This window comes from Pezoporus flaviventris, unplaced genomic scaffold (assembly GCF_033815535.1).
Source record: "Pezoporus flaviventris isolate CSIRO_AGI_PZ_B2104156 unplaced genomic scaffold, CSIRO_AGI_Pfla_v1 ptg000007l, whole genome shotgun sequence".
NCBI classification, from domain to species: Eukaryota; Metazoa; Chordata; class Aves; order Psittaciformes; family Psittacidae; genus Pezoporus; species Pezoporus flaviventris.
In genome coordinates, this window is record NW_026892555.1 from 24,790,117 (window position 1) to 24,816,540 (window position 26,424).

The 26,424-nt window shown below is 39.7% G+C and overlaps 1 protein-coding gene across 2 annotated transcripts in view; it reads right to left on the reverse strand.

Annotated features, from left to right (window-relative positions):
• Positions 1–26,424, reverse strand: part of SLC26A7 (solute carrier family 26 member 7) — a 71,568-nt gene that overhangs the window by 12,243 nt on the left and 32,901 nt on the right. For both annotated transcript variants that reach the window (XM_061448164.1, XM_061448163.1), the window contains exons 6-12: positions 25,774–25,856; positions 23,955–24,102; positions 22,517–22,630; positions 19,259–19,336; positions 17,699–17,794; positions 3,967–4,073; positions 1,417–1,483 (exon numbers count right to left, since the gene is read on the reverse strand). In XM_061448164.1, coding sequence (XP_061304148.1) covers positions 1,417–1,483; positions 3,967–4,073; positions 17,699–17,794; positions 19,259–19,336; positions 22,517–22,630; positions 23,955–24,102; positions 25,774–25,856 — 693 coding nt within the window. The remainder of the gene's footprint in view (positions 1–1,416; positions 1,484–3,966; positions 4,074–17,698; positions 17,795–19,258; positions 19,337–22,516; positions 22,631–23,954; positions 24,103–25,773; positions 25,857–26,424) is intronic.

Here is a 26,424-nt window from a genome sequence, read left to right on the forward strand (position 1 = left end):
AATAAGCTCTTAAGCAACTTGCTTTCTTAATAAAATGTTATTTTCCCCACTGTCTGCAGACACTAGCTTGTTATTACTTGGTTACTGGCATTAATCTTCATGATTAAGGAAAAAAAGCAGGAGAGCAGTTAGCATAAGAAAACAAAAAAAAGTCACATAGGGATTTGTACAAAGTATTTTGTGAACTGATATGTATACAAGCAGGCAAATAAAATTTTGGTTGCCCATCTCTGACAAAGTTACTGCACCATGTTTCCTAAGAATGAAAAAGGATATAATAATTGACAAATTGGACAGCTTCAACAACAGGGGTTTTAATTCACATTTCAGATTCCTCCCCATTTACATGTAACTTTCACATTCCAGCATTGTTCAGTATGCCAAAATAGTAAACACCCCCAAGCCAAGTTCAGATTTTGAGACCAAGATATCTCTGACGGAAAACATTTGCCACAAAAAAAAAACCTCTTTAGAGGACAGCTTCTTAATGATGAGGTAATAACTGATGAGTGTGTTGCTTACTGATACATAAGACTCTTCATGAGCATTAGGAAAAAGTACATAGTAGAAACTGTCACCGCGGAGAAGGCAGGATGTCCTATTGATGGGACTCTGTGCTGAAAGGACACATGGTTCTGCTTCTCCTTGGCTGTTGGCCTAACATTTCATCTTGGAGGAGGGATTTCACCTCTCCAGGTCATTGCCCTTTTCCTCTTACCATAGGCCTGACCACAAGCAACTTTGATGGTAATTGTAATGAAACTAACCAAAAAATGTAAGATTTCTGACTGGTAGATTTAAGTTTGCAAAAAATCGAATTTCAAAAACACAGTCTTTGGGAAATATTCTTCATTTTAAATGTGAGGGTACCCTTGCTCGAGTACAGAGTGGTGAGATGTGTGAAGCAGTCTGTGACAACTTCATGCTGTTGTCCCTCCTTTTCCAGACATATGTGGTGTCCTCTGGGACAGTTGATCCCAAGGGGCTGCTGGCAGAAAATGGGTCACGAAAGAGATTTTGGATGATGAGAATACCGAAGGACTTTCAGGAAATTAGAAAACCTTATAGGAATATAAAGAGAGCTATTGCCTGCTCAGATGCTCTTGCTGCCAAGAGATTTCCTTAGACTTAGGAATTAGGAAACTTTTACAAAGAGTAATTCCTAATTTAAGAATAACAAATAAACAAGATAGACAGATCTAAGAGGCCTTGCTCAACTTTACTTTGCAGGCTAGCAGCAGAACCAGGAAAATATTACAATTTCTGATGGCCAGACTAGTTTTGTGCTTACTACATCATACTGGCTTTAGATTTCAACTGATCATATAAGAATGTTTCCTTAACTCACTGCTTACAATCTGGTAACCAACTAGAGAAAATGAGGATTAGTGCAACACACACACGAAGTTAACTTACACAATTATCTTCCGGTTTGTATTTATATTCCACTTCTTTCATGTTTTTCAAATTCAGTGTCTTTGCTCTGTAATCAATACACACAGAAAAATCTGTAAGGCAAATCGTTAGTTGTCTTGAACAGAAACTACAGTGTAGAAGTTTAAAGTTGAGACAATGCATTCTATATGCATTTTCATGCGTATAGAGCTTATTTTTTGTGATAATGATCAGATAAAGAGTAAAAAGCATAATTTAAATCATAAGATATCACTTTGAAAATCTGAGTAATGGAAATTTCTGGTAAATAAACTCTTGGTTTTAAGTTTCATTATTGTTTTGTAGCTGGCCAGAAACCTAGTCTCAGGTCAAGGTAGGTAATATATAATCTACAGCTTCCAAAGGAGAGAGGTTTAATTTTTTCTTTTTTTTTTTTTTTAACCTGGAAAATCATAATTTAAGGAAATGAAAAAAAAAATCAAATAGCTATGGGTCGTGAAATTTAAGGATGTTTCATTTGCCATTAAAATTGACACATCTTTATACGCTGAAGCAGAGCATTGCACTCTAGCCATCAAAGTGGGGGACTTAACTGGAAGAGTCAATATCCCTATGTTCTCTATACAGTCAGTGAAAAGATGAAGTTGCCTTGAGAAGGCAGCTCAGTGTAGGACCTTCTGCTTAAATACATCATTTGCAGGAGTACATGTAACTGCAGGAGAAGATGACTATGAAACTATCATCTGAGCTTGGTGCCTAAAGCTAGGAAATGGAAATAATCCCAGAACACAAACATTTAATTGATGTGCCAATATGCAAGGAGTGTTTGCAGGTACTGGCTAAATGAGGCTTGTAAAAGTCAGCTGTTCTCTCATGTTTTCGTAAATTGAACTGTAGCTGCTGCAGGTTTTAATACATTCTGATACATGATGTGTAACTTGTTCAATACTCTGGCATCCAAACAGAAAGTTCACAACAAACCATATACAGTGTTTTTCTTGCTTCATTTTTGCTGACGCTTTGCCTATGACTGGACAGTTTACTACATGTTCTCTTGTTAATCTCATCTGCAGTACAGATTTTAAGACTGTCAGCTTGTTCAATGCCTTTAGGTTGCACGGACAATCATGTGCAGCCTGCCTAAAGATCACAGAAGTCACCGGGAAAAGACTTTTTTACTTTAATTAGAGCAGATTCAGACTCAGGTCTGATCAGACAACAAAAGATAATGCCTTTCTGTGCCAGATATCCCTTTCTTTCTGCCGTCCTTTACTAGCAGAATTTACCAAAATTTTAGTTTGCCAAGTAGCAGAATGTTATCACAAAGGTATAGATTGATTCAGGCAGAACCATCTTCCATAATTTGCAATTGTCTTGCAATTTTTGGCCATTTTCACACTGGATCTGCAATTTATTCCATGAGAACAGAGCTATGCATAACTTTGATAAGCATTAAAATGAGTTGTCTGTATTGTGCTTGATTTCAGTGCAATTCAATGTTCCTGTAAACGACTGCCTGCAAGCAACAAGTCATTTCCAGGAGTGGTGAGCTATAGATTAATTCTGTAACACAAAATTATCATGAACTTCAGCTGATATTTTCCTTTACTCATGATCCAAAGTAGCAACTGTAATACATACAAAATAATGAATGAATTTCTGAAGGGGACCTACAAGGATGCTGTAGAGGGATTCTTCATCAATAACAGGAGTGATAGGACAAGTGGTAATGGGTTCAAACTTAAAAAGGGGCTATTTAGGTTAGATATAAGGAAGAAATTCTTTACTGTGAGTGTAGTGACATAGTGGAACAGGTTGCCCAAAGAAGTAGCAGATGCTCCATCCCCAGAGTGTTCAAGTAAATGTTGGACAGGGCCTTGAGCAACCTGGTCTAGTGAAGGTGTCCCTGCCCATAACAGGGGGTTTGGAACTAAATGAGCTTTAAGGTCCTTTAAAACCCTGACTATTCTATGATTCTGTTAGCTCTAGTTTCTTTGTCCTGGCTTTTCTAATTCATACATAGAATTTATATTTTTCATTAGACATTAGAATAGTGATGCAGTTATGTTCCATTAAGTTGAATTTGATGATCTTAAATGACTTTTCCAACCTAAATAATTCTATGATTCTGTATATTAACAATGCAAATGTCAACTACCGACTCCAGTGCAGCATAGTATCTGGGATTTTATGAAGGCACTTTGTTACTAAGTTTTGTCAGACATACTTTCACCTTAAGGAGCATATAAATATCTAATGGGAAAAAAATTATATTATTGATCCCTCTGTTGATTTTATGCTACCTTCACCATCATACAGATGTGTAATACTAAGACAAATCACAAAATAATGCCATAGTATGAAACGTTTTAGAGATCCTTAGCCTACCGTAAGTGCACAGGCGTGACTTTTCCTTTTGAATTCTCTTACCTTGTAATTTTCTGCAAATAAAAACCTGAATTTCATTGTTAAATTTAGAATACCATATGCCTATCCTGACTGTGAAGCAATATGCCAGAAAAAAAGACATAATGATGTGCTACTAGAATGTTTCAATAGATAGTTTCTCACCTGGGAAAGCGGAAAATCACAATTACTATAGTGCAGAGAACACCATACAACAGTCCCACGTTAGCAGCAAAGCATATTGTAAATATGTAGGTACTAACCCATATGCTCTTTATGGAGGGAAACAGAAAGAAGTGGTTAGTTTTAATTCTTGTAACAATGTGCAATTTATGAATCAGAAATAAAGATTTTAAATTGAAGAGTTTCTCAAACAGTTGGATCTTTGAACTGACAAATATTAAAGACTGAATTAGCAATTGAAACAATGCTTCCCTGTGGGAAAGCACATATGATATTGCACTACTCATCCCGATGTTCACACAAGTTCCTTTGAGAATTACTTAAAATATCATCTGTAGTTGTGCTAACAGCATAACTTAGAATTAACTCAGTTGTTTTGTGAAACCTTTATTTTATTTTTCACATTGAAAGTTTTTGTCACCTTTCTCACAGCGCACATTGAAAATCTTCCTTTCCTTTTACACAATGACATACCCTTAAGGGCAAATACAGAGAGCTCCTCTCCCACTAATTGCATAAATGAGAATTATAATTTGCAAGTTAATTTAAAGTGGCATTTATCAGAGTACAGCTGACTAAACCAACTCTATAAGAAATAAAAATTATTGAGGAATTAATGTCTTCACATAGAAATGGTGAGATTTCAGATTCCTTCCCCATTTTTTGGCATTTGTTTCATAAAACTTTGGATTCATTTTAAATATAATTAAAAAATACAAAGAAGCATATCTGAAACAATAGTAACTTTGAAAAAGAATTTAAAATGAAAAAAATCCAAATATTTCAACATTGAAAATCTTTTTCTTAATAATTTTCTAAACAGAAATGTGTATGGCTGAGAGATATCCAGATTTTACAATTAAAAGGAGAAAAGTATAAATTACCTGATTTCTTATACCAACCTAATATTAGTCCATATTTCTTTCTTGAGGGAGCCTTAAGCAAAGACTGCCACCTAATCTTTATATAAAAAGTGCTAAAGAAGAATGGAAAGCGTTTTCACTCCTCTGGATATACTGATCTCGGCAGGTGCCCATTTCAACAATTACAGTGCTTCTTGTTAATGTTTGCAGAGGAACAGATCACATTACAATGGCACAATCAGTGTTAAAATTATCCTTTCTGATACTTTCACTTAACTCAGAAAAGCCAGAGATAATAGAATACTTTCAGTCTAACCACAGGAATTTTTCTCAAGCAGATTTCAGAACTGTCATTTTACGAATTAAAAAATGGAAGGCATACTGTCCTAATTTGTGCTTCACAGGGGACAGAGAGTTAGACTTTACTGAGAAACATTTCCTCCCTCATCTTCAAAATTCTAAACTACTGCAAAAGGTTTTGCAGTCTCTTCAAGGGCAAGGCTTCTGGGTAAAGGGGTAGTTCACTCTTTGAAGTAGTGCTCTATCTCGAGTTATATTTTAAAATGATATTTTATACAAATTTTGATGTATATATTTGCAAAGAGTACCTTTATGAGTCACAAACATTGAGTTCTGATTAATAAGTAAACAACTAATTCTAAGCATTACAAATACAATATATATTTATAAAGGAGCTTGCTGGACATGAAAAGGCTAACACACGTACTACAAACCTGAAATTCCAGTGGGATCAAGAATTAGCCCATGATGATAAGGCTGAATTCTTAACACCTGAGATCAAGCAATCCACTTCAACTGCAGACCTGAACCTCATCACATCTAACTAAATCACTGCTGCAAGACCTAAAAAATTATTCTGTCTCAGAAGAAAACAGAAAGCATGAAAAAAAAACAATATAAAGTCTGAATAGGAAGAATCAAAGATAAAAATGTATAAGTACTGTTGAGTACTGAAAAAGCTAGTTGAGTACCTTTTTAGCAGCCTAGTATCTTACATCTTAACTGTAACCAGAGACTGCCATTATTGTAGAGGATGGGCCAAAGCAATTATGTTCTCATTTGTCAATCATTCTTCCCGTGCTTTGAATTGGACTGAAGTCAGTACTTTTTTAGTCAGGGAAGCATCAAACTTGTAGAAAGAAATTATGTTGATCTCATAGACATTTTTTTAATTCATGGGTTTTCACAAGGTTCAGCAAAGAAGTCATAAAAATATCAACATTTTCTTTGGCAACTTACTTTAACATGACTATTATATAGTCCAGGACAGACTGAATCGAATAATTCTTCAAATCTTAGCAATAATGTGTTAAAAGCAAATGTTATTCTCTAAAGGCAAAACAAAATCCACCTCCAAAGTATACTTGTACTGTATTAATTTTAAAAAAACTTCTAAAGAGAGAGAAAAGAAACAAGCAGAATATTTATGCTGAATCCTGCATATGTCAGAAAGTTTTGGAAGCACTGAGGGGTACAGTGACTGTGTATATATAGCAGCTGCCTATAGAATTCTGTGGACAGTGTGTTTCTATCTAGAACTTTTTATTTCATAGGGTCTATACATCCACCATTACAGAGTGTCTGAAACAGGAAAAAAGGAGAAGTGGGAGAATACTCTCTGTGCCTATGGTTAAACAATGCAATACTACAGTACCATGATAATAAATGTTTCTGTACCACTTTGAAACTGGATTCTAAACTTCCTTTTTCATTGCAAACTGATGAGATGCTCAGCTATTGCATAAAGGGGTAGGGCTCATTTCACTTGGCATTAACTATCTACAGCACAGATATCTACAGCTGTGTGAGCTGTCTAGACACCCACCATACACAAAGAAGATCTGGTTATCAGAAGGGAATTTAGAATGCAGTGAAAGTCACTCCAGCCATAGAGTAGAAACTCCTTAATAGTGAAGTGGCATGGTAGTTCTTTAATAGAATTTTTCACAAGCATTCTATACACAATGGCGGAATGGTGGAATGCTTGAGAGGGTATTTGTTTGCAAACTGCCCTGGAGACAGATGGACTGGCATAAATATTATTCTGTCCTGGGTTCAGCAGTAGCAGTCATGTTTTTTTTCCTTTGTGTTAGCTGGTGCAGTGCTGTGTTTTGACTTCTAGTTTTGAGAACAGCGTTGGTGAAGCCGATGTTTTCGGTTGTTGCTAAGTGATGTTTACCCTGACCAAGGACTCTGTGAGGCTCATGCTCTGCCAGGGAGGAGGGGAAGCTGTGAGGAAGCAGAGACGGGGCGCCTGACCCGGGCTAGCCGGGGAGGTATTCCATACCACAGCACGTCATGCCCGGGGTGGGGGGTAACTGGGAGTTACCCGGAAGGACAGGAGCTTCCGGGTGGAACTCGTTTTCTTGGCCGGTGGTATCGTATTCTCTTCCCTTGTTATTTTCCCTTATCATTGTTTTAGCTGATAGTAGCGGTGGTGATTTGTTGCTGGACTGTTCTTGTCTCAACCCGTAGGAGTTGCACTCTCTCGATCCTCCTCCCCGTTCCTCCGGGAGCGGGGAAGGGGAGAGCCCCGGTGCAGGGAGGGGGGGGAGAGACGAACACGGACCTTGATTGTTGTCAGCTTGGCACCACTCACTGGGAGTGAGTGAACAAGTTACCTGACTGGGTTTAAACCACGACAGTTCTTTTTGGCGCCCAACGTGGGGAACGAGGGGTTGAGATAAGAACAGATCTGACTGGATTGATAGTCACTCGTCACAATGCTGATTTATTGGCTCTCCAGGTTTTTCCTCTTGATCTCACAGTTTCAGTATACCATATCTTACGTCCATCCGGTATTGGCTGTATTAGTGTTTTTCAAGTGTGGGGCTTGGGCTAAGGTTTTTATCCCATTGTACTTTATGGTAATGACTTGTAATACAATAGAATCATTGATCATGAAACTGATCTGGCTTATGTTCCCAGTGTGGTCACCACCTTTATACTTTGGGAGGTATATGATGGAGGTGCTTAGCAATTACACATCTTTTTTCTCCTTCTCAGGTGCTCAACCTGTGAAGGAGACATCCTTTTACCCTCCTAGTCGTCCCCCCAGACCATTTACATTTGAGAGTTTCGAATTTTTTAAATGGCCTTTTAATGCTCTTGAGACTTGTTTGCTGATGGTGATGGGAATCACCATGCTAACACGCATACAGAGTGTGTTTTGCCCACTACTGATTTCAAGAGTTAAGCAGATTCAGGTTTGGGTCTTGTCTGGGGTCAAACGACGATGTAGGAGGACCGAGAGATTTTCCCAGAGGCTGGACAGCCATGAGTGGCAGGGTGTGTGGGATAGTATGGGCAAGTATCTAGGTCAGTGGGCCCCCCCAGTATTTTGGAATTTCACTACCGAACAACTGCAAAATCCAGAAGAATTAGTAAAACACTTAAATGAGGTGTGTGGTCATTCTGGCCATACCAGAGATGGACAAATCACGGCAACGTGCTGGGGCTTGGCCTATGCTTACAGGGCCTTGTTCAACACTATCCAGCACCTTCAAAAGGAAAAGAATGTCGGCGGATTTGAGGGCAAAGCGACAGTCGCTACTCAAACTTTGGCTGCAATGAACTGCGCAGCTACCCCAGTGGCAAGTACAGCAGCTGCTCAAACTTCAACTGCAACAGACAGCGCGGTTACCCCAGCTCCAAGCACGGTAGCTACACCACCCCCAGCAACAAGTACAGTCGCTACTCAAACCACAGTGATAATCACTGCAGCCAAACCAGAGGACCAATTCGTACCAATATCGGTTGCCCCTGTACGCAAGAGAACAAGCAAGAAGGAGGCAAAAAGGGTGAAGCGAGATGAAGAACCAATGAATTCACCACCCGGTCCAGAATCTGATCAGGAGTCATCCTCACATGACGAAGAAGAAGAAGAAGAGGTAACTTCTCGACCCCGGACCTCAACCGAGCTGCGGAATATGCGAAAAGATTTTACCCGTCAACCAGGGGAGCACATCATCACCTGGTTACTCCGATGCTGGGACAATGGGGCCGATGGTCACGAACTAGAAGGTACAGAAGCCAAGCAGCTGGGATCACTTGCTAGAGAAGGGGGAATTGACAAAGCAATTGCAAGAGAGAAAAAGTCCCTCAGCCTTTGGAGGAGGCTCTTGGCAGCTGTGAAAGAAAGGTTTCCGTACAAGGACGATGTTACGAGTCGTTCGGCCAAGTGGACTACTATAGACAAAGGCATCCAGTCTCTGAGGGAATCGGCCATCGTAGAGATGATCTATCACATCAAGCCGAATAACGGGGATATACCTATAGATCCAGATGAAGTTGAATGTACACGACCCATGTGGCGAAAACTTACACGGAATGCACCGTCATCATATGCCCATTCATTGGCAACAGTGACCTGGAATGACATAGTACCACTAACAGTGGATGAAATGGTTCATAAACTCCGAGAGTTCGAAGACAATCTCACTCCTTCCATCATCTCAGCTGTGAAAAAACTGTCCCAGGACCTCGACAAATTGAGGGACGATGTATCTGATTTATCCAGCTCCTCACGTGTACCAACACGCGTCTCAGCTATTAACAAAAGACGTCCTATTGTTCAAGAGAGGAGATACAGAAGGTATACGCCACGGGGTACCCTATGGTTTTACCTGCTGGATCACGGAGAAGACATGACAAAGTGGGATGGAAAACCTACTTCAGCTTTGGAGGAACGGGTGAGTGAACTGAAGAGGGGAGCAAGGGCCAAGACTGATCGTCCCATGAGAGCTACGGCTTCAGTTTCTGGTGAGCAGTTTCCCAGATGGAGTGGAAGAGCTGATTTTACTCCAGCTCCTGTGATAACGAAGAATAATCCCTTTCACCACGACTTAAGTGTCCAATGCTGTGACGACCATTAGAGGGGCCCTGCCTCCAGCCAGGTGGAGGTAGGGGACAATCGGATTTACTGGACTGTGTGGATCAGATGGCCTGGCACATCAGTCCCACAGAAGTATAAGGCTCTAGTAGATACCGGTGCACAGTGTACCCTGATGCCATCAAGCTGTCAAGGGGTGGAACCCATCTATATTTCTGGAGTAACAGGAGGATCCCAAGAGTTGACTGTGCTGGAGGCTGAAATCAGCCTGACTGGGAGGGAGTGGCAAAAGCACCCTATTGTGACTGGTCCAGAGGCTCCATGCATCCTCGGCATAGACTACCTCAAGAGAGGGTACTTCAAAGACCCAAAAGGGTACCGGTGGGCTTTTGGTATTGCTGCTTTGGAGACTGAGGAAATTGAGCAGCTGTCCACCTTGCCTGGTCTCTCAGAAGATCCCTCTGCTGTGGGGTTGCTGAAAGTTGAAGAACAACAAGTGCCAATTGCGACCACAACAGTGCACCGGCGGCAATATCGCACCAACCGAGACTCCCTGATTCCCATCCATCAGCTGATCCGTAGACTGGAGAGTCAGGGGGTGATCAGCAGGACCCGCTCACCCTTCAATAGCCCCATATGGCCAGTGCGAAAGTCTAATGGAGAATGGAGACTAACAGTAGACTATCGTGGCCTGAATGAAGTCACACCACCATTGAGTGCTGCCGTACCGGACATGCTAGAACTTCAGTATGAGCTAGAGTCAAAAGCAGCCAAGTGGTATGCCACGATTGATATTGCCAATGCATTTTTCTCCATTCCTTTGGCAGCAGAGTGCAGGCCACAGTTTGCTTTTACTTGGAGGGGTGTCCAGTTCACTTGGAACCGACTGCCCCAGGGGTGGAAACACAGCCCTACCATTTGCCATGGACTGATCCAGACTGCACTGGAAGAGGGGCAAGCTCCAGAACACCTGCAATACATTGATGACATTATTGTGTGGGGCGATACAGCGGAAGAAGTCTTTGAGAAAGGGAGGAAAATAATCCAAATCCTGCTGAAAGCCGGTTTTGCCATAAAACGGAGTAAGGTCAAGGGACCTGCACAGGAGATACAATTTTTGGGAATAAAATGGCAAGATGGACGTAGACAGATCCCCACAGATGTGATCAACAAGATAACAGCAATGTCTCCACCAACTAATAAGAAAGAAACGCAAGCTTTCTTGGGTGCAGTGGGGTTCTGGAGAATGCACATCCCAAATTACAGTTCGATTGTAAGCCCTCTCTATCATGTGACCCGGAAGAAGAATGATTTTAAATGGGGCCCTGAGCAGCAACAAGCCTTTGAGCAAATTAAACGCGAGATAGTTCACGCAGTAGCCCTTGGACCAGTCCGAACCGGACCAGATGTAAAAAATGTGCTGTACACTGCAGCTGGGGAGAACGGTCCTACCTGGAGCCTCTGGCAGAAAGCTCCAGGGGAGACTCGAGGTCGACCCCTCGGCTTTTGGAGTCGGGGATACAAAGGATCTGAGGCCAGCTATACCCCAACTGAGAAAGAGATACTGGCAGCCTATGAAGGGGTTCGAGCTGCTTCGGAAGTGATTGGCACTGAAGCACAGCTCCTCCTGGCACCCCGGCTGCCCGTGCTGGGCTGGATGTTCAAAGGCAGGGTCTCCTCTACACATCATGCAACTGATGCTACATGGAGTAAATGGGCTGCACTAATTACACAACGAACTCGAATAGGAAATCCCAGTCGTCCAGGCATTCTAGAAGTCATCATGGACTGGCCAGAGGGCAAAGATTTCGGAATGTCACCAGAGGAGGAGGTGGTGCGTGCTGAAGAGGCCCCACCATATAATAAACTGTCAGAAAGTGAAAAGCAGTATGCCTTGTTTACTGATGGCTCTTGCCGTATTGTGGGAAAGCATCGGAGATGGAAGGCAGCTGTATGGAGTCCTGGACGACAAGTTGCAGAAACTGCTGAAGGAGAGGGTGAATCGAGTCAATTTGCCGAGGTGAAAGCCATCCAGCTGGCCCTGGACATTGCTGAACGAGAAAAGTGGCCAGTACTTTATCTCTATACTGACTCATGGATGGTGGCAAATGCCCTGTGGGGGTGGTTGAAGCAATGGAAGCAGAGCAACTGGCAACGCAGAGGTAAACCCATCTGGGCTGCTGCACTGTGGAAAGATATTGCTGCCAGGGTGCAGAACCTGGTGGTGAAGGTACGTCATGTAGATGCCCATGTACCCAAGAGTCGGGCCACTGAGGAACACCAGAACAACCAACAAGTGGATAAAGCGGCTAAGATTGAAGTGGCTCAGATGGACTTAGATTGGCAACATAAAGGTGAATTATTTTTGGCCCGGTGGGCCCATGACACTTCAGGCCATCAGGGCAGAGATGCAACATATAGATGGGCCCGTGACCGAGGGGTGGACTTAACAATGGACACTATTGCCCAGGTTATTCATGAGTGTGAAACATGTGCTGCAATTAAACAAGCCAAGCGGTTAAAGCCTCTTTGGTATGGAGGACGATGGTTGAAGTATAAATATGGGGAGGCCTGGCAGATTGACTATATCACACTGCCACCAACCCGCCAAGGCAAGCGCCATGTGCTTACCATGGTGGAAGCAACCACCGGGTGGCTGGAAACATACGCTGTGCCCCATGCCACTGCCCGGAACACCATCCTGGGCCTTGAGAAACAGATTTTGTGGCGACACGGCACCCCAGAGAGAATTGAGTCAGACAATGGGACTCATTTCCGGAATAACCTTATAGATATTTGGGCCAAAGAGCATGGCATTGAGTGGGTATATCACATCCCCTACCATGCACCAGCCTCTGGGAAAATCGAACGGTACAATGGGCTGTTAAAAACTACACTGAGAGCGATGGGTGGGGGAACTTTCAAGCATTGGGATACACATTTACCAAAGGCCACCTGGTTGGTCAACACCAGAGGATCTGCCAACAGGGCCGGCCCAGCCCAGTCAGAACTTTTACATATTGTAGAGGGGGACAAAGTTCCCGTGGTGCATATGAAGAATTTGCTGGGGAAGACAGTCTGGGTTATTCCTGCTTCAGGTAAAGGCAAACCCACTCGTGGGATTGCTTTTGCTCAGGGACCTGGATATACTTGGTGGGTAATGCGGGAAGATGGGGAAGTCCGATGTATACCTCAAGGGGATTTGATTTTAGGGGAAAACAGCCAGTGAACTCAATTGTATGCTGTTGCCTGCTGTGTAATGCTTTTATAGCCCATCAACTAGATGTCTCCAGGTCACCAGCGACTGGCCCTGACTTCCCTCCAGCCATCATCCCAACAGAGAATGAACTTGGAACATCATGGACCGAATGGACTCGGCAGCATTATAGGGATTGGTCCATGCACTAAGAAAATGATTTTTTTTCCTCTTGGTCTGTATGTATATGGATGTATATATGTGGGAGAGCGATGGTGTATTGAAAATGTGGGATCTGAGCACGACGTGAATGGTATGGAATAAGGGGTGGATAATGTCCTGGGTTCAGCAGTAGCAGTCATGTTTTTTTTCCTTTGTGTTAGCTGGTGCAGTGCTGTGTTTTGACTTCTAGTTTTGAGAACAGCGTTGGTGAAGCCGATGTTTTCGGTTGTTGCTAAGTGATGTTTACCCTGACCAAGGACTCTGTGAGGCTCATGCTCTGCCAGGGAGGAGGGGAAGCTGTGAGGAAGCAGAGACGGGGCGCCTGACCCGGGCTAGCCGGGGAGGTATTCCATACCACAGCACGTCATGCCCGGGGTGGGGGGTAACTGGGAGTTACCCGGAAGGACAGGAGCTTCCGGGTGGAACTCGTTTTCTTGGCCGGTGGTATCGTATTCTCTTCCCTTGTTATTTTCCCTTATCATTGTTTTAGCTGATAGTAGCGGTGGTGATTTGTTGCTGGACTGTTCTTGTCTCAACCCGTAGGAGTTGCACTCTCTCGATCCTCCTCCCCGTTCCTCCGGGAGCGGGGAAGGGGAGAGCCCCGGTGCAGGGAGGGGGGGGGGAGACGAACACGGACCTTGATTGTTGTCAGCTTGGCACCACTCACTGGGAGTGAGTGAACAAGTTACCTGACTGGGTTTAAACCACGACATATTCTTTAAAAAGAATTTATATAGCAGTCATACTTTCAATGGATTAAACATTTTTAAATTCCTTCTCACTGCACTAACTACATCAAAAGTAATGTAACTCAGGGCAGCATATTCCTAACAAAGTAAAGATAGAAAATCTCCCTAGAATGTCATTAGCTAGAAGCATTCATGTAAATTATTATATAGAAGAGATGGCTTCCTACTCTGTGGAAAATATAGCAAAGCCCTCAGAGATCTCAGAGCCCTGTCATGAATCAGGGCCCCTATCTGACGAATACCTGAGCAAATCTAAAAGGTCATGTCCTCCCTGAGGATATCAAGTTAAAAAGCTCTCAAACATACATGAAATTGGACCAGTGAGCTTCAAAATACCATGGAAGACCCTCCCTGTTCCCCCTCCTCCAAACTACTGTGACAAACTTAATTGACAGGGTGGTGGATCCAAGGCTCAGAAACTTACACTGGCAAGATCTTGGAGGATACTTGTTCAAAATGAGATGCTCTTTGTTGTATCCTCTTTAATTGCTGAATTAGTATAATTTTTTATGTCCTTACACATTAATATATGTGCATACACATACAATTCATACATAAATAACTGCCTTTCAGTCATGACACCATGCAGGGAATGTGTAATTTTTACCACAAATTGTTGCCACTCTTTCTGCTTTACAAGTCAGGCATGCAACTTCGCTTTTTTCTCTGCTGTGATCATTTCCTGGCCAAGTCATTTGCACAACTTTGTAATATTTTCTTCTCTTTAAATGTCTAAGATTTTCTCTGCTAAATCCATGTGTACAAAAATCCATGTGTAACATTAACTCCTTAAAATAATCCTTATTCTGTTGTTTTTTTCACTTAAAGCATCACCTTCTGAAATACTTTTTCTCCATCTTTGGTCACTTTTAAGTCCAACTTAACAGCTAAAAGGACATTTTCTTCAGCAGTAGTCTTTGCCAGTCTTAAATTGCTCCAGCTTATCTGGGATGCTCAGCCTTAAAAACTAAGTTAATGAGAACTTCACTGCCTTTTTATTGAGACCAGAAAAGGGTACCTTCAAACTGGAGAATAAAGGGAAGTTGGTCAACAAGTATGCCTGCATAAGAAATGAGGCTTGCAGGAAGAATATGGAAATCAGCTTTCCATTTGATGACCTGAAAAGTGAAGTACACTTAAGATGAATTCCAGATCAACTTCCTGATTGCTCCAAAAAAAGAAGCAAAAAATTAATGACAAAACATTCTCAGGTTAATGTATAAAATGCAGGCAACACACAAATCAACATGTTGGAAACCACCAACAGATGAAGACAACGGAAGGAGGTCAAATACTGTTATGTATAGAGTTCTGGGTTTAGCATATATATCATGTAATAGAACAATTATTGATCTGAAATTGTTGAAGTCATCCAAGAAGATGTAGGGACTGACAGAAGACCTTAACTGAGGCAAGAGACCTTTGAAGTTCATATGAATGCTGTGAAAGGCAGGAAAAGGCACTTTGGAGAAAGGGCAGTGGTGTTTTACCTAGAAAGAAATTTAATGTGATTTGAGAGGTGGCATGTAAAACCAGGACGTTTCCTGAGGGTTGATAAAAAATAAGTTAAAAGAAAACCAAACCAAATATATGTAGTAATATTCAGCTGATAACATTTGGTATTACCTAGTGAGGTCTGTCAGCTTAGCTCCTTTGAACTCAGCTGTTCCCAAATATTAAATACGCAAGAAAAAAACAACCCATGGCTGAAGGACAATTTCATAGACTCACAAAATATCTTGAGACGGAAGGGACCCATGAGGATCATCAAGTCCAACTCCTGAGCTACACCTTTCAAGCTGTACCTTTTACATTTAAAAGGATGATGTTTTATAATAACTAAACAAAAAGTAAATATTACTTATCCTGTTTCTGTTCAGTGTGAAGCTTAAAATGTGAAGGAATAAGGTAAGAAACCTCATAATATTCCCTTTCCACACACTATTATTTGACAGACTTATAAGCACAACAAATCTGACTTCTGTGCTACAATGACACACACCCTTCAAAGAATCAGTTCCAGAAAGGACAGATGCTAATTATTTCCACATGTTTTGTTAGAGTTTCTATCTTCAAAACAGTTTGGATAACCTGGGTAATGTAACGGATTCATTTCTGATGTGCTTTCAATTGCTGGGGTGAATCTTTTCAGGCCAAAACCAACCCTGGCGTAGCTACTCAAATCACTGGGCTTGTTGGGGCTCCTCCGACCAAGCAGCAGTGTAATGTTTATAGCCTTACTTTAGATTATGCTATTTAAAGCAAGATGATTTACCCTGTCAGGCTAAGGACTGATGGTACAACTACTTGAAGAGAAATCATTTTTCAAGTATGTTCAGTCAAAAAGTTAAACCAGGCAATCTCCCCCCCTCTATAACCTCTCTTAGTAATAATGACAGATGTTTGAGATATATGAACTACTCCCCCATCTTTTTCTGCCAAAACCACAAAATCAAAATCACAAAGCAAAAATTCAGTCAGGCTAGTCTAACTGTGAAGATACATCAAGTCTAGTGAGATTCCAGGATGCCCTCCTGGAAAACTTAACTGCTTACTATTTCAATGCACTGATAGACAGGCTAGCTCTCTCTCTCTCATAACTACCAACTTTCTTAAACCCATTGTACTCAGAATAATCCTTGATCTACATCATCCACCATCTGTGTCACTGGAAATATGGGGTAGAAAATATTTTCAGAATTTTGCTGCTTGAACAACATAAGCCTTCGTGAGAGATAGAGGTTTTCTTCTGAATGGTGAAAAACAAACAAACAAAAACCAACAACAAAAACCCTAACCTCTAGTCTTCTGTGACAAAATATGAAATCTCACATAACCAAATCAGTATAGGTTACTCAGCTCTGCTTTCCATACTGAAATACAGTATTCTATTTAAAAACAAGTGTTTTACTCAGTTTAGACTTCCCCTTCCTGCTGTAGAATACTAAGTCACTGGTGTGTTCAAAGCCCAGTATTACCTCCAGTAACCTGTATCTCCCACCACAGAGAAGGAGGATACAGCTGAAATACTTTCCTAAATATTTGTTAACTTAAACAACATAAACATAAGTTTCAAAAGCTTTATGGAATATCAGTATGTGTTTATGGAAATGGCCATAGGTTTCGGTTTCACTAATTGGCGAATATATTCAAAAACTCCCTCAGAAAAAAAAACCTAGGAGTCTTCCTAAACACGGAGACATCTTTAATATTTGCTAGGAATTCTGTGCAAATGTATGTTGGACTATTAAGACTCTGCATTAAACTAGATTTTCATATTATTTCCCTTTCCATCTATCTGCTTTTTCCTCCTTTCATACTGCAGAATCTTTCATTATGGTCAAACAGCATACTCTGTTTGCAAAATCTGAAGGAGTTAAGATGATTTACCTACATCACCCTAGGACATGTATCTGTCTGCATCTCTAGTGTTTCCAGTTCTGTTTGTCCCATATGATTATTCCATACCCTCAGAGAACAAAGATACCAGAATCTCTTCAATAATACTACAACAGCAAAAGCATGCTAACCAGCTAGAGAAGGCATACAAAATTAGACACACACCTGCTCAGATCAACCTGATCTGATTTTATACGCACCTTTAACATTGAATTAGGCTTAATTCTTTATCATTTGCTCTAATTCCCTTTTTTAAATACAATTGGTATTACAGATGCTGTTATTCTGAGACAGGAAATAAGCCAACAGGACACAAATCCCCTAAAATAATGGCTTGGTTATCTCTTCTAGGGACACAGAATTATTAAAGTTTATTTCTCAGGTATTTGTTAAAGGGTCACAGGGAGATCTCCTTAGATTAAGTTTCACTTACCCAGTCTACTTTATTCACATTCCAATATTTTTTTAAATCCCGGAACTGTATTAGCATCCCCTTCAAGCCCACAACAATAATGCTTGCTAGCACACACTGCAAATAAATAAAAACCAAAAGCTTTTTGCAGAATTGGTAGTGAAGACAAATGCTCTTTCTTCAGTTCAACAGTCAATATTATAACTAAATCATAAAAAATTGGAAGTTAATGTTTCAAAAATTGCATGAATACAGCTGTAACAGTTCAAATCCATTTGTTTTATTTCCTGAAGGCAATCTATAGGCCACCTAATTGTGAGAAAAACAACAGAAACTTCATGACTTCCCAAAACTCTCCATGTATTGCCAGATCAGCAACATTCTGCCATAGTTTGGGTGACTCAGGAGCAAATCAGCACTCAACTTCTACAGAGTGAAGAATTTTAATTCCCCTTCTTCACCACCTAGAGAAGGCCTTTAGAGCAAAAATCCATAAACTTGGATCAAACAAAATCATTTCTTGTTCTCCAAATCAGAAATGGGGAGGAGATGGATGAAGAAATTATCTGAAGCCAAAAAGGATGGAGTACAAAGCGGTGGACTTGCAGCATATAGGTGGGGAGGCTAAGAAAACACAGTAGAAAAGAAATAAAATATCTAGAAAGCAACAAATAGAAAGTTTTTTTTTAAATAGGGAGAGGAGGGGGAAGTCTACAGGAAACCAGTCAAAATTTACATATAATCCCTAAAAAAAAAAAAAAAAAGAAGGCAGGAGAGCAGCATAGTAAGAAAAAAGACATATTGTGCATCCCTCTTCAAGTGTCCTTATTTTGCATAGTTAAACTATAAAAGGATCTGTGTTTGAAAAGTGAGAATCTTCATTTGACACTATGTAAACAATAGCAAAAAGTAAATTTTAAACAAAATTGAGTTAAAATATCATGTACACACATGGCAGAATTCAGGATCATTTTTGAGCTGTATTTTGCATCTTTAACATGCTTCTGGTTAAAATTAGCTATTAACTTGTAATACCAGAAGATATATTTCACATAAGGTATATGAAGATACAGCTTATGTGAAAACACACCACCTTGCTCTATAGATTCTTAGCGTAGAAGATGTATTCCGTGACAGAGATGTAAGAACACCTCACAATCTCTCTTAATTAACCTTAGATCACTAGCTACAATCATTTCTGTCAAATTTATTTGAGAAGCAAAGTCATATATCATATGCATAGCTGGATAAAAATTGATTCATTTCTACCACATTTTGTCAATTTACAAATACACAGCAATCTGGATGTATATTTTTCATAAACTACTTGCCAAAAGCAAGTGGAAGAGAAATGCTTATGTGATAGCTTATATATGCAGTTCTATATGTGTAAAATCTATGTATTATGTTGTCAGCTCTGCATTTTATGATTCTGAGACTTCGCTGTGCCCTTAATATTTGTTCTTCCATTGAAATTAAACAGTGTTCTTTTAGAGGTAGTGCTATATTTCCCTGAAAGAAATCAAGTCACTAGAAAATGCATGATGTCATAATTTTGAAAAAAGAAGATAACTACCATACCATAGGCAGCCAGTACAGCATAGGTCCAATTGCATATATCACCACAAGAATTAATGCACAAGAGATAAGGCAAGCAACCTAAAACAATAAACAAGAAAAGCAGATCATTCACTCTAACAAATGAAATTTTTATTAAAATGTGTGAAAAAAGATAAACATCAAATATTGCAAAGTCAAGGACAAGATGTTGAGCATGTTAGCTGTTAATGTATCTATGGATTGCTGATGAGTTTAATTGTTTTAATTTCTGGTGACTACCTTCAGCCAGCTACAGTGAAAACATAGTAAGAGATCTCAACATCTGTGCTTGACCCTGTTGACAGCTCACAGACACAGACCACAGCATCCCTTATACACTTTGTAATTAAATGGAGCATGTGTGTGCAATATCTCATCTCAGAAATTTTACAGCACCCACTGTCATTCTACAACATATTTATAGCCATGCACCCTATCTTGCACTAAATAACAGACCTGTCATAACACTGAGCAAAAGTTATATACGGAGAACTATCAGAATTTTTGCACAAGAGAAGTTTTTTAACTTCTTTTACTGGGATCAACGGTAAAAGGAAACTATTGTGTTTAGTCAGAAACCACCTATGATTTCACATTCTTATCAGTGGACTTTAGAAAATGTAGGAACATTTTTTTTTAATATATAAAAATTAGAATTAATGCAGGTGGCATGAATCCAGAAAAATATATGATCTAAGAATTATATTTCTCTTCATAGCATTATATGTTATTAATCTGATGGAAATCTACAGTAAAATTGCAGTCTCCTACCCCACTTTGATTGCTCACAAAGTGAAGTACTTCTCATTAAGATAGAGTCCAGATTCACATAAGTTTTTTGATGATAAGTAGACAGATGCTCACTGTATTTTTATATTGATAATATGTTTCTTTACTAAAATAATTAGGTTTCATTTTAAGAGACAAGTTGTTAAAAACAAAACCAGACAAGTTGCTAAAACACTAGAAGATTAAAGCCATGATATACTTGAAAATACCATCAAGAAGGATGGACAGAATATTTACAGAAAAAGGGACACAAAATCTGTTGGTGAAGTCACAAGGAAGTTTTCCCTCCTTCCACTCTTCCAAAAGAAAAAAAAAAACCAAAAGTGTTAATTCTATTTGAAGTACACTTCTATCCTGTGATGATCTTTACTGTGAGGATGGTGAGGCACTGGAATGGGTTGCCCAAAGAAGTGGTAAATGCTCCACCCCAAGCAGTGTTCAAGGCCAGGCTGGGCAACATGGTCAAGGGTGAGGCATCCTTGCCAATGGCAGGGGGGTTGGAAACAGATCATCTTCAGGTCCTTTCTAACCCTGACCATTCTATGATCCTACAATAAAGTCCCTGACTTCTGGTTTGTTTCTTGTTTTTTTTTGGGTGGGGGAGAATATATCACTGAAGTATAAATGGCATCACAGAATCCCAGACATAGCCATTGGAGATAAAAGGGCTGCTTTGAGACCCTGAAAGACACTTTGTATTTCTTTTGTGTCATATGCCAAAGTAAACTGACTTCATTCTATGTAGTCCAAGCTACTCCTCACTTTTTGCTTATGATCTGACCAACATTTATTAGTGATATTTTTCTAATCTCTTCATTCTGCTTAGACACCCCAAATACAGACGATTAAGTGGATGTGTTTCTTTCAAAAAATAAGGCAGGAGAGATAATTTTATGTTTATTAAAGTGCCCTCTTAGTAGTGCTAATGCATGCCCACACTCTAACTTCTGGGTGCAGGCTCTGCTATAGTGTGAAACCAATGGATAAAACCAAGCAGATACTTGATATTTTTACCATGTACTTCCTACTTTGAACTCAGACTATGGTGGTTTCTTTTTTGATTTTACATTTGAAAAAACTTCTGTCAGAGCCTTTGCCTACATATACCAGAGCCAAAGTGCTCAAACACCCTATATACCTCCAGGTTATTGGTTTTCAGGTATAGGTCTTCAGGTTACCTTAAAGCTTCCTTGGAAAAGTCATGGTGCAGCACAAATGCAAATTGGACAAACAACACACGAATAGGTGACAGAAGAGGATGTGAGGATGAGGGCATGGGGTATGACACTGCATCTAACTCAAAAACATGAAATAGCAAGTAGCAAAATGTTAGCTAAACTATTTGTATATAAATGCTTTTAAAGATTATTATTGGATAAAATACCAATTATGATTAACTGAGTTCAGAGGACTGTGTAGGTTAATTAGCAAGTACTGAACATGTAAAGTTTTGAAATAAAGCCCTGTATCATTTCTCAGTATTGTGGTATCTGCATGAGAAATAACTGCAGGATATGGTCAAGAAGAAACGATACCTACGGACTGCACATAGCCTTATCAGTTGTATCTTATTACCCTTTTCCTTGCAATCAATGTCCTTTACACAGGCAAGAGCAACAGTTGTAAGAAGACAATGGCAACAAACATCAAAGGACAAAACATTTAGATGGCAGAATGCCCCTGATGAATCCCTGGAGTTTCAGAGGAAAGGGGGAGAAGCAGTGCTTAGGGGGCTTCCCCAGTTGAGGTGGCCCATCACACGGGTAGGTCACTACTGAGCAGTTTGCAACCTCTCTTGTCCATGAGCATGATCTGAACGGGTAACAGCCTCACAGGGTCACAACTATCATTTTCCTCACTTGCAGTTCCCTCTTTTCTGAGCTACTGAACTTGTGGGTTTAGTTGTCAACATTAGCAAGTAGACCAAAACCCTCAAAAATCTAAGTGTCTTCTCTGTGGGCTCAGTGTATATTGAGGGACAGGACAAGTACACTGTGTCACAAAGCAAAAGTTAGTAGATTAATTGGTTACTTTCACTTTAATTTTAAAATCAGGTAGAAGCACCAAATTAAATCTGACCTTTTTCTAAAACTTCAGTTTAGCCTGTATCATTAAATCCATTAAACACCATTAGAGGGCACTTTTGTTAGGGTTATGACAAATCTCACATAAAATTGTATGCCGTTTCCTGCAGCCTGAAAATACAACTCCCAACCTCCTTACTGCCACAGGCTTCAGAGTTTAGATTGAATTAAACAAGTAGAAATTAATAAATAGAACCATTAGCTTTTTTAGTAAGACAGTTGAATTCCATGCAGGTTGTTAAAAATAACAAATTATTTCCCAGGGCAGAGGAAAGGGGAGAATAGGAAAATGGATAAATCCAGTACAAGTTCCATTGAGCAGTACCATAGCCTTAATTCTCCTACATACTCCACTCTAACCCATTACCTGTGTTTTGGCGCCCGTACTGTACAAAAGTGCAGTCCGTCCCATCGCTGCAGCACTTGGTATGCAAAAGAAAAATGAAGGAATCACATTGCTGAGGCCATGAGCCAAAAATTCCTGCAAAGTTGTTAAACAGAATATGTTTTTTTCTTACTTTTCTGTCATTTCAATGTTTCTTGCCAACAGAAGAGTCCCCTATGTAAATATTAGCAATGACAAAGGATGTTTGAGGGAAAAAAAAATCACATACCTACACGATAAAAGATCTCCCAATAGAACATATATTCTCACAACTCTAATTTGAATGATAAAACTGCTGAAAAAGATTCGTCAAAAGCAGGAGGCACATTTTGTTCACAACATAAAAGGTATTGCTAAATTTTGAAGATTAAGGTCAACAAAAATATTTACATCTTGATGCACATCTGCTTTTTAACAGGCCTCAAGTAGTGGGATCTGGATGGTGTTCAAGCTGTTTCTAGATTATGACTCTACTGGAAAAAGACAGCCACTGATTTTTTTTCTCTTGGAACATACTTTAGTGAAAGCAAAATACGGTAGCAATCCTATCTGCATGCTATCTGTCTTTCATTGTAAGTGCATCTGGTGTTAGAACAAAAAAGTGGAGAAGCCACCTTGTATCTGCAGAGCCATCTGAAGAAAGTTTCTTAGAAAGCACCCAACTTGGCTTCCCAGCACCATTCATCTCCCCAGACTATAAGGAGTCTGTCTGCTGAGATTAATGTGTAAGAAAACACCTCAATACTGCTAGAAGTGTTTAGGACACAAATGGTATTGTATCCAACCAGGACAACACCTGTGCATAACTTTGTCTTCACAGCATAAGAACTTAAAAGTTCCCCAGACAGCTTTACATAGCCACATGCCAACATGCAGAGCCCTGTGTCTGGCTCCTGAAGGCAATACAGCCAGATCTTGCCACTGTAGTCTCTGATGTCATGGAGGTTTTGCTGTTTGGCTCCATTATTCCATGTAGACTTACACCTAGTTTCCAACATCTCAGTAGTTAAGCTGTGTAAGCTACAAGATTTCCAGAGGTCCAGAAAGACAGGCATGTTGCTGTACTCCGTTTAATGCCCTTCAGACAATGCAGCATATCTCCCTGAAGTGTGACCTGTGTTAAGATCAAAACATTTTCCCTCTGCTCCTTGGAGAACATGGCTCTGAAGCATCAATATAAATTCACGACCCAATGTATTCATTCTGAAAAATACTTTAGAGACCTGAGCATTCTGTAGAGCTAATTTGGACATTTGGGATTTACTGTAATCGGTGGAAGGCCTCGGGATGCCATATGCCTTTCCTGATGCCTTTCCTACTGGGCATCTATCTATTTTGGAAATCCAGGAATTTTGAAAATTGCTTTGCATTTCCAAAATTGTGAAGCAATTTCAAGGACCATAAGGAGAGAGAGGTTTACCTGGTTGTCATCCACAGTGTATTTAAATTTTTTAGCAGAGTCTTGGGCAAGAGCTAGTGATGCTACATAACCAACCAGCGCTACTCCAAAAGCTTCAGTGACTACTTCAGGCAAGACATTCATGGGTGGTGGTTTTGGAGAGGGTAACCTATTAAAAAAATAAAGACAATCCTTTTTTAGAAGCCTGATACATAGCCTGCATGTACCTGCAATTCATGGAGATAAAAGATAAGCTATCTCTGCATGCACAGCTAACTTTTGTAATACTTGTAAGGTGACAATTTTCAGTAATTTAGATTAAGAAGACCAGCCTGTAAGGACCTGCAGAGGAGAATTTGCAGGAGAAGATGAAACAGTTTCAGATAGATCGTTCTATTTCTGAACTTTAATCTGAGGAATTATGAAGGGATCTTTATAAATTAACTCCCTCTCTGACAGATAAAATAAGCAACCATTCCCTAATTCTGTAATGCTTAATAAAAGAGACTCCTCTGTATATTTTTTTCTTTTTTACAGTTGGCTTTCCTGTAGCGTTTAATTTAAACATTTTAAACAATTTAGTATTCCTGTAGATTATGGACAGTGTGGCTATTTATTTCATCTAACAGAGACTTTTTAATGGGGATTGCAATGAAATGCCTCAGTCAAGAACCAAACTATTCTAGCTTGCCTCCATACCCCACAATAAGGGTTCATTCTCTTCAGAGTACAAATCACACTGCCTAGGAGCCAAATCATGCCCTTAACATTTCTAGCACTCTTCACTGACAAGGCGGTTATGTATTTCAAGTAAATTGCTAAAAATACATCAGACTGATTCAGGCTCTGCTCTTGTTTTTCAAACTACAGAATCTTCTTATGCAAGGTTAGGCAGAAAATAAGCCCTTGATTAAAGCTGCATGAATATACTGTAACTGTTCATAACATATATTGAAAGGACACACTTAGCCCTGTGTTTATCTCAGATACATAGCATGCAATAGCATACTCTAAATACTTAAAACTGAAATTCTGTTTCAGCTATTTCCTTTATTTCATTTCTATCAGTGTAAGCTGCCACACATGCATTGATGTTGTCCAGGACTTACATTTTGTGGAAATTTAGGGAAACTCTGCAATTTGCAAAGGGGAGATTATACAAAAGGTGTGCTTACCAACCCTTTGAGTTGGAACATTCCCTCTAACATCTAACCTAATTTCTCTTCCTGCTAGTTATTTCAAGTATTTTTTTCCTCCTCTTCAAGGTTATGGAGAAAAATGTATCACTATGTCAGAATGCTCTTTTTCTAGATTAAGTATATCTAAATCCTTTATATTTCTTATATATTCCTTATATTTCTAAATCCTTTATATATCTAAATCCTTTATATTTCTTCAGGAACCACATTTTCTAAAATTACTGTGTAAGTGAGTGGAGAAGAATAAAGTGTAGTAATCTACAAACTCAATCACATTGCAAATCCTTTCTGCTACAGTAATCCAAGACAACCCTCAAAAAGGAGGTTGCAATAATCTTGTAGAGAGTGGTCTGCCCTCCTGTTTTACATCCATCAGCCATTATCAGGTACTTAGTACATATTTGTTATTCCATAAAGTAATAAAAAAACTAGAAAAATGTACAAGAAACCCTGTATTTTGACAATGATATCTATGCTGATATACCTTCATAACATGGGGTTCAATTGTGAGAGAGTGAGGAGGTTGGAAATTAACATAAAACTTTTTTGCCATTATTTCAGAAAACTTCTTTGACCTCTTCAGAGACTGTTCTCAGAAGTAAACATACATAAAAACCACAAGCTAATAAGAGCCACATTACCCTTCAGGAATATGTCCCACAACTTCTAGCCCATAGACATATTCCATATCAGCATAGTAGCAAGCAACGGATGCAGCAATTATCTATTGATTCAACAGAGAAAAAGGTGTTACATTTCTATTGGTTTTAGTTTTTCACATGGTCCCTATTATTGCCATACTTAAGCACATGATAGCGTTCATTCATTTATCCTTAGATCAATCCAGTAAGACATGGAAATATTATTATGAACATTTTTGCAGATGTAGAAGAGAGTCAAAAGAAACTAAGATCTGGACACAATAATAAATTTAGAAAAGATGGCTGAAGAACTATGGTGGAGTTTGTATATTTTGTGTTAATGAAAGGGATCTGTACAAGCCTCTGTGAAGCCTTGGGAGCCTTTCCAGTTAGTGGCATCATAGTTCTTCTTCAACCATCTTTTCTAAATTCATGCCTATGCTGTGTGAAAGGAAAATTATAAGTAAAACCACAGAAAACAATAGCATAGCTATTTAACCTTGTCGCATATAGATAACAAACAGCATCTAAGCCACAACTACACAGCACAAGACTTGCCTGGAGTTACAATGTGCCAGTTACTTTTCATTTTCCATTTCAAACTTCTTATGCTTTAATATTCTAGGCTTCATGTTCTTATTATGTAAAAAG